At 43.0% G+C, this 19,707-nt stretch overlaps 1 protein-coding gene across 1 annotated transcript in view; it reads right to left on the bottom strand.

Annotated features, from left to right (window-relative positions):
• The window catches only part of LOC143300999 (cleavage and polyadenylation specificity factor subunit 3-like), a 29,401-nt gene extending 24,554 nt beyond the window's left edge, over positions 1 to 4,847 (bottom strand). Inside the window, exons 1-2 of the mRNA XM_076614976.1 lie at positions 4,830 to 4,847; positions 1,000 to 1,083 (exon numbers count right to left, since the gene is read on the bottom strand). Coding sequence (XP_076471091.1) covers positions 1,000 to 1,070 — 71 coding nt within the window. The 5' untranslated portion in view covers positions 1,071 to 1,083; positions 4,830 to 4,847. The remainder of the gene's footprint in view (positions 1 to 999; positions 1,084 to 4,829) is intronic.
• Between the last annotated feature and the right edge of the window lie 14,860 nt (positions 4,848 to 19,707).

Raw genomic sequence — 19,707 nt, 5'->3', positions numbered from 1 at the left:
TTCTAAGTGCTTTATTCAATTTCATATGAAGTGCTGTTTTGGACCAAATGCATCTTTGAAAGAAAATGAAAAGTAGAGAGAGAGAGAGAGAGAGGACATTTATTTTCATAACCAAGGATGACAGATTAGCACTGTTGTGCATTTTTACATCCTACACCCCTAGTAGAAAGGTTGAGTATTATCTGTGTTACTCTTATTGTTACTTTGTGTTAGTGTCACTACAGCAGTGTGTGTGTGTGTGTGTGTGTGTGTGTGTGTGTGTGTGTGTGAGAGAGAGAGTGGAGATGTTCAGTGACGCTAGGCTAACAGTAATTGATTTATACTCACAACTGCACTCATTTTTTTCTTCAAGTACAAGTGTCATTTCAAAAGTAAACAACCCCGCTCCCACGCCCCCCCCCCCCCTCCACCCCCCCCCCCAAAAAAAAAACCCAACCAAACAACAACAACAACAATAAAACAGAGTAATATTCTAATAAGTTAATGACACGTTAATGAAACGCCAAAACTGCAAAAGGTAAGTGCACAAGAGTACTGTCACTGATTATGAATTCATGAGTATTAGTAAATAATTAGTCTTTCGTTAAAAGAACTGAAAACCACATTAAATTTTTAATGAATGCTCGAATACAGTTCAATACGCATGAAAACTGCCATTAATTGGTTAAAATAGAAAGAAATTACTTAGGCTAGGTCATGGACATCATAGTTTGTTACGAGTAAATTTTGAATATAAAAATGGCATTTACCATATAATAGGCAATGTGTTTTGACTGCGTACAAGCAAAAAGTCTGAAAAAATATGAAGTGATTCGAATACCAATACTGAACAAATAAAGATGCTACGATTTTGTGTGTGCATCATCACATGTGCAACGATGATATTGCGGCACTGCCGCTAATTCTTACTGCAATTCCCAAACTACGCCGGATTTCAAACAATATCAAAACACCCAAGTCACAATATCCCCTGTCTTTCTTTAAGAATATTTTACTAACAATGGTCTGATGATAAGTTCGTCACTCTCTTCGGCCGGAATTTGGCTGTCGGCTTTTCTTTTCGCCGCCATGTTACAGTCCTCTCTTAAAAGAAAACAAAAACAGTTGGCTAATTCCAAGCGATAGAGTCTTTTTACCGAAATGTATGCTTTTGCTGGAGTTACGTCCCGTAGTATCCTCTTGTATTCTACGATGCACAAGATTGGCTCCTGCGTGCACTGTTATCTTCCTGTTTCAAGCGAGACATGGAGCCTCACAGCGGATTTAAAAAGAAGAATCAAAGGAGAAGGAGAAAATTCTCAAACGCTGGGCTGAGCACTTCAACAGTGTCTTAAATCGCCCTTCCTCCATAAATGATGAAGCCATAGACCGGCTCCCACAAGTCCCAATCAACGAAGCACTGGACGATCCGCCAACACTTCTTGAGACCCAGAAAGCAATCCGTCTGCTATCCAGTGGCAAAGCACCTGGCTCAGACTCCATACCAGCAGAGGTCTACAAGGATGGAGGCACTGTGCTGACTGAGAAGCTCCATCAGCTGTACTCACTCATGTGGAAAGAAGAGACGATCCCCCAGGATTTCAAAGATGCATCTATCATTCACCTGTACAAGCGAAAGGGGAACCGGCAAGCCTGTGATAACCATCGGGGCATTTCCTTGCTCTCTATCGCAGGCAAGATACTTGCCAGGATCTTACTAAACCGCCTCACAGCACACCTTGACCAAGGTCATTTGCCTGAGAGCCAATGTGGATTCCGGAAAGAGCGCGGAACCACCGACATGGTGTTTGCTGCAAGGCAGCTGCAAGAGAAATGTCAGGAGCAAAATGCTGCTCTGTTCTCCACCTATGTTGACCTCACTAAAGCCTTCGACACCGTGAGTAGAGAGGGACTGTGGAAGATCATGGCCAAGTACGGATGCCCTCGGAAATTTATTTCCTTGGTCAGCCAATTCCATGAAGGCATGCAGGCTCGAGTCCAGGACAATGGTGAAACATCTGCTGCTTTTCCTGTCACAAATGGTGTCAAGCAAGGCTGCGTCCTGGCTCCAACACTGTTCAGCCTCATGTTCTCTGCAATGCTTACTGATGCCTTCAGAGATGGCGATGTTGGAATTGGCCTAAAGTACCGAATAGATGGCAAGCTGTTTAACCTCAGAAGGCTTCAAGCAAAAACGAAGGTCATGACAGACATCATCAGAGACTTTTTGTTTGCTGATGATTGTGCCCTCAACGCTGGATCTGAAGCTGACATGCAACTCAGCGTGGACAAATTTGCCACTGCCAGCAGGAACTTTGGCCTTACCATCAGCACGAGGAAAACTGAAGTTCTCTATCAGCCAGCCCCAGGGAAACCCCACGTTGAGCCCAACATCACAGTCAACGGTCAGAGACTCAGTGTGGTGGAGCGGTTCACATACCTTGGCAGCACATTGTCACAAAATGCGACCATTGACGATGAAGTGAACGTCAGGATTGCAAGAGCAAGCGCAACTTTTGGTAGACTCTATGCAAATGTCTGGAACAGAAGAGGCATTGGTCTTGAGACCAAACTAAAGGTGTACAGAGCAGTAGTTCTCCCCACACTACTGTACGCCTGCGCAACTTGGACAGTGTACCAACGACATGCCAAGAAGCTGAACCACTTCCACACAACATGCCTAAGGAAGCTACTGAACATCAAGTGGCAAGACAGGACCCCAGACACGGAGGTGCTTGCAAAAGCCACCCTTCCCAGCATCTTCACCATCCTGATGCAGTCCCAGCTTCGCTGGGCTGGACACGTGGCGCGCATGCCAGACCATCGGCTGCCCAAAAGGCTCTTCTATGGCGAGCTGCAACAAGGGAAGAGATCACACGGAGGTCAGAAGAAGCGCTTCAGAGATACTCTGAAAGTCTCTCTGAAAGCGTTTGATATCAACCCTGACTCCTGGGAGGAATCTGCAGCGGACCGTGACAAATGGCGCACTGCTGTGCACAAAGGTGCCAAGTTGTGCGAGGCCAACAGGACTGCTGCAGCTGTTCAGAAGAGGCAGGCCAGAAAGTCACGGGCAAACAAGCTCCCTGACAATGATATGCCTGTTCTTGTCTGCCCCAACTGTCAGCGAACATTTCGTGCGCAGATTGGACTATTCAGCCATCTGCGCACTCACAGATAGATTCATGAGCATCCCCCCCCCCCCACCACCCTCCCCCCATCCCCCAGCTGGATGACAACGATGGTCATCATCGATCTCGATGGACACACACCACACAAGATTGGCTCCTGCGTGCACTGTTATCTTCCTGTTTCAAGCGAGACATGGAGCCTCACAGCGGATTTAAAAAGAAGAATCAAAGCCATGGAAATGAGATGTTATTGCGAGATACTTAACATCATATACATCAACATATCACCAATGAGCATGTGCACCATACCATCAATTGAGCAAGATAGTTTCAGTTTGACTTTCAAGGTGTCACACACACACACACACACACACGGCACACACACACGCAAGACAAAATTCTTTATTTTCGAGGATAATAGAGTAGCATTGGCGCGCTTTCAAGTTTGTTAACATCTAGTCCCCGCCCTGAAACAGGGTTTACACTACACAATACTACATAAACTGAGTCAGTCATAATAATGATAATAATGGATACTTATATAGCACACTATCCAGAAATCTGCTCTAGGTGCTTTACATAACACACACACACACACACACACACACACACACACACACACCGCACTGGCACACACAAGCATGGTGTTAATAAAAAATACACAGGAAAAAGAATAGGAAAAAGAAACTTAGAGAACATACTATACAGACTACACACACACACTCACACACACACACACACACACACACACACACACACACACACTGGCACACACACACGCGCGCGCACACACACACACACACACACACACACACACACACACAGACGCACTCAGAGACAGCGACAGAGACAGAGAGAGAGAGAGAGAGAGAGAGAGAGAGAGAGAGAGAGAGAGAGAGAGCACATGAGAGAATTTGTTGTTGTGCTTCCAGCAAGCCTGTAGATAGATAGATAGATAGATAGATAGATAGATAGAGAGAGAGAGAGAGAGAGAGAGAGAGAGAGAGAGAGAGAGAGAGAGAGAGCACATGAGAGAATTTGTTGTGCTTCCAGCAAGCCTGTAGAGAGAGAGAGAGAGAGAGAGAGAGAGAGAGAGAGAGAGAGAGAGAGAGACACACACACACACACACACACACACACACACACAGAGAGAGAGAGAGAGAGAGAGAGAGCACATGAGAGAATTTGTTGTTGTGCTTCCAGCAAGCCTGTCGAGAGAGAGAGGGAGAGAGAGAGAGAGAGAGAGAGAGATGCGGATGCGGATGTTTTATTCATATAAAGGCCATTGCCCCTCATGAAGGGGTACAATACATGAACAAGCACAGTCACTGAAGAAGATCATGAAGTTGCAACAGATCTGAAATGCAATGCCTTATACAAGTATATTGACAAATTCCTTATGACGCTTTCTTTTTCAGATGCTAAAAGTAGACTTAAACGAAATTGATTGGGATATCTATAAAATGCAGGTGGGATATATCGTACTCTCAAACTTAAAACAAAATGCAGCTCATCTTCATTTCCACTTTTGCACAACGGACACATTAAATCAAGTGCAGAATGTTTCCTGTAAAGATGATAATTCTGAAAAATTTCTGAAATACCAAAACGAAATCTTGTCATAATAAATTTCAAGTGTCTAAGTTCATACGCAGGTAAATCTTAACGTCATGACCAGTACAAAATGTCCTATAATACGCAAAACCTATCACTATTACTCACATGAAAATTCCACTCTTGCCATCTGTACGCAATCAGTCTATCTTTAAGGTGATACAAAAATAATTTGACATCTTGCACACCTTGGTTTTCCCATACGAAACCGAAACCAAACTGATACAACTTACAACGAACTTTTGAAACCCAGTTTCTTTTACCTTTTGCATCCAAATCAATTACCATTGTATAAGCTTTCCGTGGTAACCTGCAATCATTCATTCTTGTTAATTCAATCCAGTAACGAATACAAATCAATAAAGAGTTAATATAAATCGGGTATCTATTAGTTTCCTTATAAACAAAGTCATTTGAGAGAGAGAGATATATATATATCACATGAGAGAATTTGTTGTGCTTCCAGCAAGCCTGTCGAGAGAGAGAGAGAGAGAGAGAGAGAGAGAGAGAGAGAGAACACATGAGAGAATTTATTGTTGTGCTTCCAGCAACTGAAGCCTGTCGGCTCGCTCATTTCCTCAAACACAGGCAGTTCCGGCCAGGGCAGTACATGTATGCTTTGGATCTGGATGTTGATGAGCATTGGATCATGCCAGTCTGGGCTCCCAGCTCCACCTTCATATACATATATATTATATATACATAAAAAAAGTTTTTGTACATCTATATATCAAATATAATATCCGTGTGTGTGTGTGTGTGTGTGTGTGTGTGTGTGTGTGTGTGTGTGTGTGTGTGTGTGACGGTGTGCGGCGTGCTTGCGCCATGTGCGTGCATGCGTACGCGTTCGCGCGCGCGCGTGATACTGGTTTAGACATTCGTTATCACAACGTTTTCAACTGACGTGTCATGACGGCGTTGGCGGAAAACAGAATGGCTGACTCAACAATTCTCTCACATTGCACATGCCAAACGTTTGGTCATTACCATTTGTCCCGTCAGCATGCTGGAAAACACCATTTAGTCGTGCATTCGATTCGGTATCGGGTGCAAATCATCCAATACACCTCAGTCGATGAAGATAAAAATCACACGCTCCAAGACATATCAAACGTTTAATGTAGCTGCTGATGAGTAGGCCTGTATAATGTTTAGAAACCTAAGCACCCTATTTGTTCGAAGAAAGTGCACCCAGTGTGTAGGCCTGTTTTGCTGGTGAAACCAAAACACGTTAATTCTTTCAGTAAAAGAGAGAAAAAAAATCAAGACACTCACATTTCTCAGCTTATTTCTACAGGCTATATTCAAAACTAATTGGTAGTTGAACATGTGCATCCTTCATTAAAGAAACTGATTACTCCACAAAGTCTCCCGTTGGTTAAATATGATGGAAAATATCAGATAACCCAGTCGCTTACAGTCACGACCTACTGAAAAGCAACGCTGGTACATACCAATATCACGAAGTCTCCAGTGTATGTCAGTAGAGATTATCAGACGATTTATTCATTCATTTTCCTGGCATATCAATAAACAGCTGGTTGTTTATGAAGTCTTCGCTTTCTGATAACATGATAATGGTATTGCCTGATTGAAGCTATATGGTTTCAGAGCAGACATCTCAGTTCCGTCTCGTTACGTGCGGTGTTTTCATCTGAAGCTATCACACCTTCAACCTCGCAATACCATCATCACGTTATTCAGAAAGCGAAGACTTCATAAACCACCAGTTGCATATATTCTGACCTGGAGCCCATGTTGGCAGAACACGTGTTGTTCTCTTGTCCTGCCTGCACTGAAAGACGCTGCTGCTGTTTCTCTGATGTTTTTGTTGACGGTAATGTCTCTCTTTCTCATGTGTACGTGTCAGTGTGTTGCTCAGTTTGATCTGTAAACACAGTGTAATTATAGACGAAAAAAAATCTACATAAAAGGGAAGGAGCGAGAAACTGACACAACGTCAGTTGTAAACTTAAAAGAAAATGGAAGCAAATATCCAGCTGTGATTCATAAATGACTATAAATAACAGAAAAAAACCCAACAGGGTCTTTAAACTCTATGTGAAGTAGGGAAACAGATGGAAAGTCCGAAAACCCCCCAACAAAACAAAACAAACAAACAACAATAAAAACAACAACAACAACAAAAAACAAAACGATGGATTGACAACACTGCAGGATGGACAGCAGGAAGACCATTTGCAGAGACCCAGGCTTTGACATTAAACCGACAGACGTGTAGGAATCAGGAGACAAGTTTTTCTGTGCGGCAACCAGTGCCTGTTCAAAGAGTTCAGGTTTAAGAAGAAAAGATTCTTCTGAATGACATAATGTTCGTCTTGACTCCATGCCGGCTCTACAAAGAGTGTGAAGCTTAGCTTTCTTCTTCAACCTCGCAACAGACCCCTGTCAACAACTCTCTCTCTCTCTCTCTGCCTTTAAAGTAAGTTTGTTGGTAACGTCCTTTAGAAATAGCGATGTTCGGAAATTGGTAATTTTTTGTTGTTGGTACAATTCATTCAAATTTAAAGATAATATACCGTCGTGATATTATGATTTTAACATCAACTTCGTTTTACGTGACCGTTGATATGTATGTACAACATTTTGTTATGGATGTGATGTGCTTGGTTTTCCATGTACACCCCTTCACGAGGAGCCATGGCCTAATAATGAATATATCATTCGTATTCGCATCCTCTAACCCCGCCCCCGCACCCCCCCCCCCCTCTCTCTCTCTCTCAGCCGAGTTATTCCAGCTGATCATTCCGTTCCGGCTGAAAGGTTCAGTTTCATAATGAAGTTTCAAAGCGTACGGGCTGAACTTTAAAAACTCACACCGACACACAGACACAGACACACACACGCACACACAAACACAAAGCAGATGCCTTAAACCAGCGCACTGGCCGTTTTGACAGCCTGCCATAAGTTTGTACAAAACATTAAACAACAAGAGAGGCAAGGCCTTCAAGACTCACTTGTGATACACTTAAAAAAAATCTAATCGTTAAAATGTGTTCTGTATTTGTTATTATAAAGCTTCGTGTTAAAAAAAAAAGAAAGAAAAAAAGTCCTAACCAGATTCGAATTAAGTCCCCTAGCATTAATTACAGAGTAATTTCCCTTTTTTACTATCTGCACCAAAACGTTTGCAAAATAAATAAAACTTCCATGCTTAGCAAAAGAAGTTCCTGTTTGAACAAAAAATGATAATAAGGACTGCTCTTGTTGCTGGGTCAGAATATCAGATCAAAATGCCAAGTTTAGAGAATACAAAAAATATAAATATAACAGTAAATGCAGTTTGCATATAATTAGGCTTCATTTTTTTGTGTGTGTCCATCCCAGAGGTGCAATATTGTTTTAAACAAGATGACTGGAAAGAACTGAATTTTTCCTAATTTTATGCCTAATTTGGTGTCAACTGACAAAGTATTTGTAGAGAAAATATCAATGTTAAAGTGTATCACGGACACACAGACACAGACACAGACACAGACACACACACACACACACACACAGACAGCCGAACACCGGGTTAAAACATAGACTCACTTTGTTTACACAAGTGAGTCAAAAATGAAACAAAACTATTAAACAAAATAGACACATAAGTAAATATATTAGAACAAAATTATGATAAAATATAATCGTTCTGGTGGTGTCAGTGCAATGAAATCATGGGATGGCTATCCTCATTGACCATATTACCTGAGGTGGGTGTCGACGTAAAACCCGGATGTAGCTAACTCAGAACATAAGCACTAATATCTGATTGGAATACTATTGTCTATGCCCAGAATCATATTTTGGGAAATGTAGATATGTGGGTCTCCTTTATATATATATATATCTACAAGAGCGGGTACGGGCCCCTCTGTTCTTTGTGCTGTTGGGACTAAAGGCTAAAGGGTCACACAGCCTTTTTTGGCCATCAGAACAGTGAATTCATATCCAGCATATCAAGGGCTCGGCACAGGATGGCGAGACTCAGTACTCCCCTTCCGCGACTTAAACTCACTCAGTACGGCCAGTCCTCTCTTCTCCTCTACACAGACCCCTCGGATGTCCAGTGGGTGTCTGAATGACCTAACCTTTAGCTTCCGTCGTCAGAATTGTGGTATTCTTTGTCAACATTCACCTCTTCAGTATAAGAGCCTTCCGCTTGCAATATTTTGATGATGGTAATTGGGGTGAAACGCTGTTAACGTCGTCTCTTTCGCCGTTCGTATGGAGAGAGTTAACCTTCCCCAACCGGAGTCAGGTACCCGTTCACACACAGGTGGAGTGAGGAAGATCGTTGTAAAGTGGTTAAATGTATTTAATGCATACAAAGAAATTTTCTGTAAATAGATTGTAATAACTCTGTTGAGCTTCTGGCAGAACCAGTATTTTATAATCGAAGAATACAAATAGGGAAAACATTTAGTCAGGGAAAAGCATGGGCAGATAAAGGTATATACTGTATTGCAAATTTTTTGCTTGAAAATGGACATTTTATTTTTTTTACGAAGAATTCGAACAAAAATATAATGTCAACTTCAATTATCTTACTTTTGCCGGTTACATAGCAGCAATAAAAGTGTACATTCCAAAAAAAGAACATAACTATAGATGATGATCAATGCTTGAATATGTCTATATTTTTCAAGAAATTGATGTCCATATGTAAAGGTTCAAAGCTTTATTATGACATACTTATAGACAATGGTGTCCATCCACAATATTGTTCAAAATGGGATGAAAAACTCAACATTGTTCATGACTGGAACAAATGTTTTTTGTACATTAGTAAGATTCCATATGTTAAATTGAAATGGTTTCAGATGAGAACTGTGCACAGATGCCTTGGGACAAATGTTATGCTTAAAGAGATGGGCGTACTTAACAATGATCTGTGTAGTTTTTGCAACACAATGAAAGATCGTATTAGACACATGTTTTGGCAGTGTACAACCATCCAACGCTTCTGGCAAAGATTAATGGATTTGATTTACGCCTCCTCCTCCTCCTGCCTCCTCTCCCGTAGTCTGGGTTCAGACCGTTGGGGCACCGCTGCTGACCTGGCCACCACCCCTCTCCACTCTTCACGGTTTTCTGATTTCCTCAGGGCGTCACCGAGCGTCAAGCCTGTCCACCCCCGGATGTTGTCTTCCCATCTCTTCTTCTGCCGTCCTCTCCTTCTGCCTCCTTGTACGGTGCCTTGCAGGAACGTTTTGGCAAGACCAGATGATCGGGAGATGTGTCCATACCACCTAAGTTTGCGTTTTTTCACTATGGACAGAAGGTCTTCGTACGACCTTGATTTACGATAGATGCCCAAATGCTCAAAATTTGCAATTAACTGAATCATTAGTCATACCTGGACATGACAAAAATATATTCACTGATCCCACCTTTTATTTCATTTTGTTGCTGGCTAAACAATACTTGTACCAACGCAAGATCAACAGCACTGTACCTGTTCTGCAAGGTTTCATAAAAAATTGGAATATAGATATACAGTTGAAGAGTATATAGCTAGGAAAACTTTCTTTGTAATGAATTTATCAGCAAATGGTCTCCACATAAATCCTTGTTTTTGAATACAAATTGAAATAAGGAATATATATTATGTCTATACAGTTTTGATATTGATATCACTACATTTTGTATCTTACTTTGCAATCTAAAGTATGGCGATATATGCGTTAAATATTGTGAGGTTGACAACTTACAACTGATCGGATTCCTTAGACTGCGCCCGGCGACCTTATATTTGATCTTGATTCATCGATCTTTGCCAGCACATTCTTGTGGTTGTGTTATTATTATTGTCATTATTATTATTACTTCTTTGTGTGTTGTGTGTGTGTGTGTGTGTGTGTGTGTGTGTGTGTGTGTGTGTGTGTGTGAGTTTCTATCACAGTTTGTACATTTTCTATAGTTACTAGTGTATGTTTGTGTGTGCTTGATAATATAAAAATTGAGTAAAAATGTTTGAAAAAAAAAAGAAAAAGAAAAAAGAAAGAAAAAAAAAGAAAAAAGAAAAAGAAAAAGAAAGATCGTTGTAAAGTGCATTTTCCGAGGACAACACACTATGTAAAAATGGGGCCTTTAGCTCTGATCACTGACGAACATTGGTTCAGCAGTCCAGCGCTCAACATATTCGTGTGGGTCTATTGGGACTACATTATGAATGAAAACGTTTGATGGTCAATATCCTCTTACTGTTGGGCGTTTAAAAAAAAGTTATCTTTTACTTTATTATTATTATATTTTTGATAATGTCTGCCCTGAACATTGTTTCCAGCCTTGGAATGTTGAAATTTACATCTGTTTTTGTGACACAAATAAAATATTGAGCTCTGGATCATTTTTTTTTATATTGTTATAACTGCGTTAGCAGAATTCAATACGTATAGCTTGATCATGTATGTGTGTTCCAATGGAACTATTTAATTGTCAGCATATTATTTATAGATTAAGTTTTGCACGCATGTATAACATGTTGATGTGGTTGTTTAAAAGTTGGCGTTTTTATTCATATAGTTATACAGCTTCACGTTCGCATTCAGGTTTTATTTTCACACACACACACACACACCAACCCCCGCTGTATCCCAAAGAATCTTACAATGGGTTGAAAATGTCGACCATTTATGAGGCAAACATATTTTTACCTCCCTTAGATCCTTTTGGAATCCCCAGCCAAAGGCACAAAGAAGAGATACTGAGCAACCACAACTACCTCTTTCTATTCTGTTTTTTATCTCTATTATTAGAAAATGTCTTCATTTTATTTTCTTTCTGTTTCATTTCCACCCCTCACCAGCAGTTTGGGAAGTTGCTGGATAGTTATTTTCTCGCACAGAAACCGGGAACACTGATCAATTCATTGTAAATGTAAGAAATGTCTTTTAATCATGTATACCATTGGGTATGATTCTCTGCCACTCCCCCCTTTTGTCAAGACCAACACCAAACAAAAACAACGCGGACGATAGCAAAGAAAACAATATGACCTTTACAATCAAAGCTAGCCGATCTTTCAGCTACACTCCCATACGTTCAGTGCCAAGACATCCACAAGTCCACAGGGAGTGAAACGCGGGGCATGTCAGGTACAGGAAATGGTTCTATCCCTTTTGGATAATTCAAATGTCTCTTTGTTGCTGTCTTCGAAGGATTTAATCCAAACCCTTTCACCATTAAAAAAAAAACCCAACAACAAAAAACAAGCAAACAAACAAAACAAACAAACAAAAAAACAACCCCCCCCCCAAAAAATAACAAACAAACAACAACAACAACCCCCAAAAACAAAAAAAACACCCACACACACACAATAACAACAAACAAAAAAACACAACAACAGTAATATAGCATCATTGTCAATTCATTTCATTATATCTGATTCTTTGTCTGTACTTTTCCCCCCTCAAAAGCACTTTGTTACTTAATGGGTTTGCCATTGTCTTTAACAACTGTTATACCTCAAGTTCCCCAAAATGGGATTTTTAAAGGATTTGATGTATGATCCGACTGGGTGCCTGACTTGTCATCAACATGGAATGTGTGATGTATGATCCGACTGGGTGCCTGATTTGTCATCAACATGGAATGTGTGATGTATGATCCGACTGGGTGCCTGACTTGTCATCAACATGGAATGTGTGATGTATGATCCGACTGGGTTCCTGACTTGTCATCAACATGGAATGTGTGATGTATGATCCGACTGGGTACCTGATTTGTCATCAATTCAATTCAAAATACTTTATTATCTGCTTCAACCAAAAACAGAAAATTTTCTTTAGGCTCACTTAAAATAAAATGAAATGCCCGTCAGCAAAAAACAAAACAAAACAAAACAAAAACTGACATACCCTTCACTTATCACCATGTACACATCAATTATCATGTAAAAAGAAAAACATGTGGGTAAGATACTATTACATTCAGAGTGTAACAACTGTGTGTGTGTTGCGTGTGTGCCCGTGCGTGTGCATGCATCGTTTTGTTTGTGCGCACGCAAGCGCGCGCCTGCGTGTTGAGCGCACGCGCGCGCGCATATGCGTACGTTTCAATCATTATAAAAAGGAGAATATTCAGTAAGATAATGATAACATGGAATGTGTGATGCATGATCCGACTGGGTGCCTGACTTGTCATCAACATGGAATGTGTGATGTATGATCCGACTGGGTGCCTGACTTGTCATCAACATGGAATGTGTGATGTATGATCCGACTGGGTGCCTGACTTGTCATCAACATGGAATGTGTGATGTATGATCCGACTGGGTGCCTGACTTGTCATCAACATGGAATGTGTGATGTATGATCCGACTGGGTGCCTGACTTGTCATCAACATGGAATATGTGATGTATGATCCGACTGGGTGCCTGATTTGTCATCAACATGGAATGTGTGATGTATGATCCGACTGGGTGCCTGATTTGTCATCAACATGGAATGTGTGATGTATGATCCGACTGGGTGCCTGACTTGTCATCAACATGGAATGTGTGATGTATGATCCGACTGGGTGCCTGACTTGTCATCAACATGGAATGTGTGATGTATGATCCGACTGGGTGCCTGACTTGTCATCAACATGGAATGTGTGATGTATGATCCGACTGGGTGCCTGACTTGTCATCAACATGGAATGTGTGATGTATGATCCGACTGGGTGCCTGACTTGTCATCAACATGGAATGTCTGATGCAGGTTCCTGGCTGGCTTTAATACAGTGCCAAAGAAAGCGGGTCAGTGCTCCCAACCTTGGCGTCTACCATGTGGGCGGTGTGGATTCTGTCGGTCACCAGCTCTGTCCTGCTGCTGCTAAGCGTTTCCCCCACCAACATCAAAGCCACATCTTCGGCCTTCACCTTGACCCCTAATTCACCTTCAAATGTCAAGGTCAAAGACACAGACACAGCTAACAAAAGAAGCTTTTCTTCAAGAAATCAAGCAGGTTCTGAAAGAGCGGAGAATGAGAAACAGTCAGGCGTTTCTCTCGCCTCAGACATGACAGAGACGACGCTGTCAGATCCCCAGCAGGCAAACTCTGTGACCTGTTTTCATGATCCACAGACAGAGGTAGAGAGTTTTTGTCGTGGAGAGGTCTGGTCGTGTGAAGGGAGATGTGGCGAGTTCAGGCACACCCCTTGTTCTTGTCACCATCACTGCGTCATTTATAAAACTTGTTGTCTGGACTACAACAAATTCTGTACCAATCCTAGTTGTGGTGTTACTAATCTGCCAGAGCTGGAGAGTGAGAATGAGCAAGAAATTACCTTTATTGCATTCGGTGGCTTTCGTGCATTCATGGGAATTCCTGTACCTGCGGAAAATACTACATTATCAAGGTCGGTCATACCTTTGCAGGATCACAATACCACTGACCTTCTTGATACTTCAGGCATAAACACCTTTGAGTCACCAGTTCCAGAAAACTATGGCCATGTTCTCTCTGAGGACAACAACCAGTTCCCTCTGCCACCTACTTCTGTTGCTCCTAGAACTGCGACAGATCTAATGGATCGATATTTCTCAAGTCTGACATCAGAAACTGTCTTTGCTCCTACAAATGATCCTGAAGACTATTCTACTGGCTATTCAGAGGTCCCCCAAGCCCACTGCAACCCTGCTGTACAAGCCAGAGTCATTGACTACTGTCCAAACGATACCAAGCCAGGGTATACAATCTCATGTACTACTCGAAATCCCGAAAACCTGTTACATGTCATTCCGGTGACTGACCTTAAGCTCGGTCTTCATTTCAGAAATAAATACTGTTATGACTGTTGGATAATGTATTTGACAAAGGAGGCCAGAGACAATTGGATAATATGCAATGCAGACACCGAGTCCAGTCATAGTTCTATCAGCTGGACTGCACAGCTCATCGTGTCATCAGAGGCAATACCTGGAAAGGAAACTTCCATAGAACGCATTGCAGCCTTCATGGTGGAAAAACCAGAATTTGTGAAATGGAAGCCACCAGAAGAATTTCCCTATCACCCATGCAATCCAGATACAGTTACGTATGAATGTCCAACGTGTAGTGTTAACACTAGTGGTACTGTTAAAGAACTATCAGATCTATGTGACGAATCCCTTTCCTATGTTCAAATTGAGGGCAGAGTGTTTAATAACAAGTTCTGTGCTATGTGTAAACAGAAAGATACACTTACTCAATCACACATGAACCCCAACAGCAAACAAGTCCTAGATAGCAAAGTGTCTGGTCCCTTAGGGAGTCTTCAGTGTCTGGAACCACCCCCTGATCATGATGCAGTGGTTCAACAATGGCATCAGTCTGGCGACTTGTACACAATACGGCAGGATGAAAACACGCACGACTGGATCTTTGACAAGAAGGATGTTCCCAATGCTGAAATCGAACCACACAGAGAGCCAATCATTGGTCAGACATCATGGTCAAGAATGAAGTGTGATTTCAACCGTTGCACACCAGTGGCCTGTGCTCCCTATATCTGGGAGCACAGAGGGGAGTGTTTTGCTGACACCATCGCTGTCACCACTGCACTGTCTGTCTGTCTGAAGCCCTCTTCTAACCACACGGCCTGCAGCACTGAAGGGTCACAGCTTCACGTGGATCAAAACGACTTCTTGCCACTTGTTCAGAGTCTGGCCATGGACACTCTGTTCATCAACACTCCTGTCCTTCAGGATCTTGGAACCAGTGACGTCCAGGTCGACGTTCAGATCTTGCAGAACAAAACTGTCCTGGCTGTTTGGTCCCCCCTTCATCTACAGTACGATCTGGAAGATCCTGAATTCACTCCGGACATCGACAGCATTGTTTCTGTCTTGAAGGACGGCATGCAGAAAGTAGAGATGTCCGGGGTGGTCAGCGTGTGCCTGTGGCAGGCCAGACACAAGCACACAGCAGAGGAGTTCGCAAACAGAACACCTTTGATGTGTGGTTCCAGCCACAACCTGCCGAATGGGGAACACGGCTCAGCCAGCGGTCACTTCTGGTGTCCACTCTTGTGGCTGATCGTGACCATCTCCAGCATACTGGTCAAGTAGTGGGGATCTCACAAAATCTGGTTTTGTATTGTATTGCATTGTATTGTATTGTAGTGTATTTTCCCTTTTTTCTGCCTGTAAGTGTGCTTGTTTTACAGTCAGAGTTTTGCCATGTAGCTGTGGGTTCTATTTCGTGCGCTCAGTGTATGCTGCACACAGGACCTCAGGTTATTGCCTCATTCGAATGACTAGCATCCAGATCACCACTCAAGGTCGAGTGGAGGGGGGGAATAAAAATCCTGTTCCGTATAAGAGACTCAAACCCCTGGACATTGGCAATCCTAGTCGGGCAAATTGGCACCAGACCTCCGTTTGTTGTGTCATGGGTATTCTGTACCTTTCTGGTGCAGTTCGTCCTTCAGGTAACTCGGCTTTTTCATAGAATTCATTGTACTTAGTAGTGCTGTGATGACCTCGTTAGTGATATATCATTATAGCACAGCTGGACTGATCATACTGTGCACAGATTCTGACTCCCATCCCCGCTCAACGCCACACCCCCATCATTCCCTTGAACCATTTAAAACCCCAAAACATAGGATACAGAGATCGAATATCAATTTAACATTGTGCGTTAGCGTTTCGATTTGCATGTTCGTTATGCTTTCTTCCTCAGTTGTGACACCGCCTTTCACAGGAATCTCTGGAAACCTGTTGTGTTGTGATCTTTTTCCTCTAATGACTGGAACATACATCAGTGAATGGAAAAGGGTGGTTCACTGCCGTGTTCCAATGAAAGCACTGAAATGCTAAAGCACTGCAATGCTTGACGTTAAGATGAACGGCAAACAGTCGTTCAGCTCAACTCTGCCGACATGCCAGGATACCACCCTTTTCATTTCGCAAAGTAATCTGTTGGTGTTGTTTGGGCTGTCGTATACATGTGCGATTGTTGTTATTCTGTTCAATAAATTCCAGGTCAGTGTTACCGTTGATTTGGTTTCTGTTGACTCCGTTGTCATAGCGATTCCTGATGGTCGTGTGCGCGTGCTCTCTCTCTCTCCACACACACACTCATCTCTCTCTCTCTCTACACACACACATCTCTCTCTCTCTCTCTCTCTCTCTCTCTCTCTCTATATATATATATATATATTGGGGACATTCACGTATGTATTAAAGGGGGTGGATTGGTGAGGGGCGCATGAGTGTTTGTGTGTATGTGTGTGTGGAGGGAGGAGGTTGGGATGTGCATATGTGCGTGTGTACTCTCTGTGTGTATGTGTTTGTGTTTATGCACTCGCGCGTATGCGTATGACGTGCGTAGATGCCCACTCAGACAGAGGTACAGACACATACACGCACACAGACCTCTCTCCCACCACCACCCATCCCGCACACTATTCCTCACCCACTCAACTCCCAGCCACACACATTTCAAAGTGGACAAGTGTGAACTTCCCTCCTTGCAACAAAGAAGAAGAAAAGCACGACAGAGACAGCAGCGACAAGTGCACCAGACACAACGGCAGAGCGTGGCCAAGTGGTGGTGGGGCGGTGGCCTTGTGGCAATGCCAGTAGGTACGGGTTCGTGTCCCATAAACAGACCAGGAGTTTTGGAACCCCTCCGCCCCTCCACAGTGTGGTGACACCCCTCCACAGTGTGGTGACACCCCTCCACAGTGTGGTGACACCCCTCCACCCCTCCACAGTGTGGTGACACCCCTCCACCCCTCCACAGTGTGGTGACACCCCTCCACCCCTCCACAGTGTGGTGACACCCCTCCACCCCTCCACAGTGTGGTGACACCCCTCCTGTGTGGTGGGCCTGGTGCTGGCCATTTGGATCAGACGATAAACCGAGTTCACGTGAGCGACTTGTACCTAGCCCACGTAAAAGAACCCAGTGCAATAAAAGGTATGACCCTGGCAAGATTCTGTAGGATAGTTAAAACAACTATTTTTCATGGTCCTCTGTCTCTTTTTTTCCCTCTTGCTATACAATACAAAACAATAAAATACAAAGTCTACAAATTTTATCACCTCCCAGATGTCTATTATCACTCCTCGTGAAAAAAACAAACAACATTGATGAACGACTAAACACAATCACACACACGTACGCGCGCGTGCTATCACTCTCACACGCAATCATACATGCACCATTCACGCACACTGACAGCCACACACACACACACACACACACACACACACACACACACACACACACACACACACACACACACACACACACACACACACACACTTCACTTGTATACACAACATCACAATATATAAATGCATGTATCGTCAAACAAACAAAAATGTTCAGTGGCTACTTTTCATAAGAAATGTATAAACTAGCACTGGATTTGATCATGTTTGGACAAATCAGTTCACTTTTAGTGTTAAAAAATTAAAGTAAGCTATATCCAAGAAGCTTGAAAATGAATATGTAAAATTTTGGAAACAGAAACAAAACAGTTCATCAAAATTAAAATTTTACAAGAACGCCCTGGCAAATTATAAAATTGAACCATATTTTAAAAATACAGCAAATACACAACACAGGAAAGCACTGACTATCTGACTGACTATCTCTCTATCTGCATGTAAAACACACCAGTCACGAAAATCAGTTAATAACTTGATCATACCTCCTGCGTGCGTTATGTGATTACGATGAATATCAGTTTGTCCGTTCAAAAAATGGCTCATTATCGAACTGCGGGCGGTATATAGACAGCTGCCGTCTTTCTTTCTGCTCATAAAACACCCGCAGTTATGCTAACGAGTCTTGGCCGTGGTTCATAAACAGCTGACACCACCATCCGCCGTGGTGAAGTGAACAGCGTCGCGGACTGACGACTGGGAGGACTCGGGTTCGAATCCCAGAGGAAGTGGGGTTTTTCGTCCCGCGACTAGCTCCTACCCGGAGTTGAGTGCGCTATGGGCTTTAATGGAAAGACTTGGACCACACTGTCGAGTATCAGCCATTTCAAGGCTGCGTCTTTGGGTGTGTTGCTCTAATTTCCTGACCAGCACTGCAAGTGCCTGTATCTCTCGGGCCTGGTTTACACCGGGATAGCATTATGACAGGAAGTGTAGAGTACAGCCTTGGCACATAGTCACAAACCTAGATGGACATCCATAGCAGCATCGTCGTCGTCATCATTATCGTCATCCCCTTCTCCTTCCTCATCATCAGAATATATTTTTTTTTATCCCAAATTATGTTGCCTTTCATGCCTTGCTCTAATGGTGACATCAGTTTCGATACCCCTCCACTTCAGCGCTCGGGCTGACTCTTGTCAAGGTCTTCAGTGTCGGCAGATTTGTGGCGGACTGTTGATGGAGGGACGTGGTGGTGGTCTCCACTCTGGGGGAGACACACCGCCTGGATTCACGACTAAGCCAATATTGTTGTCAGTTGGGGGCTTAGCAGGTGCTGTGCTAAGTACGTTGAATCAAAACAGGCACTACTGAAGACCACCGAAGTTTCTCAACAGCAGTCCAGAGTCTCCTCTGGTGTGTGGCCTCCTGGCGACCTGACATTGATGGATACCTGTGGACTGCCGGCGCTGGGGCTGCGACGATCCCGGGTGTGGCCGTGTATGAGAGACTGGGAATGAGCGGCGTGGGAGTAATGCCACTGAAACGGTGCAGACGCCTTTCTTTCTGCTCACAAAGCATCCACTGTCATACTAATGGGTCTTGCTCGTGAATGGTCGTGCTTTATGATGGGCACACATGATTTTGACACTATCGACCACTCTATCCTCTTGAACAGACTTAAAACTTCCTTTGGTATTCGTGACACTGCACTAGCATGGATCACGTCTTACCTGTCAGATCGTAAACAGAAAGTGTGTGAAAATGGTAGATACTTTAGAGTATCTGCCTTAAAATATGGTGTCCCACAGGGGTCCGTCCTAGGTCCTGTTCTTTTCGTGCTGTATGCGGCTCCTGTGTCGGATGTCATCAGTCATCATGCGAT

The sequence above is a fragment of the Babylonia areolata genome, chromosome 27 (assembly GCF_041734735.1).
Source record: "Babylonia areolata isolate BAREFJ2019XMU chromosome 27, ASM4173473v1, whole genome shotgun sequence".
Taxonomy (NCBI): Eukaryota; Metazoa; Mollusca; class Gastropoda; order Neogastropoda; family Buccinidae; genus Babylonia; species Babylonia areolata.
Note: the sequence above shows the minus strand (reverse complement) of the source record. Positions and strands in the feature narration are given on the sequence as shown.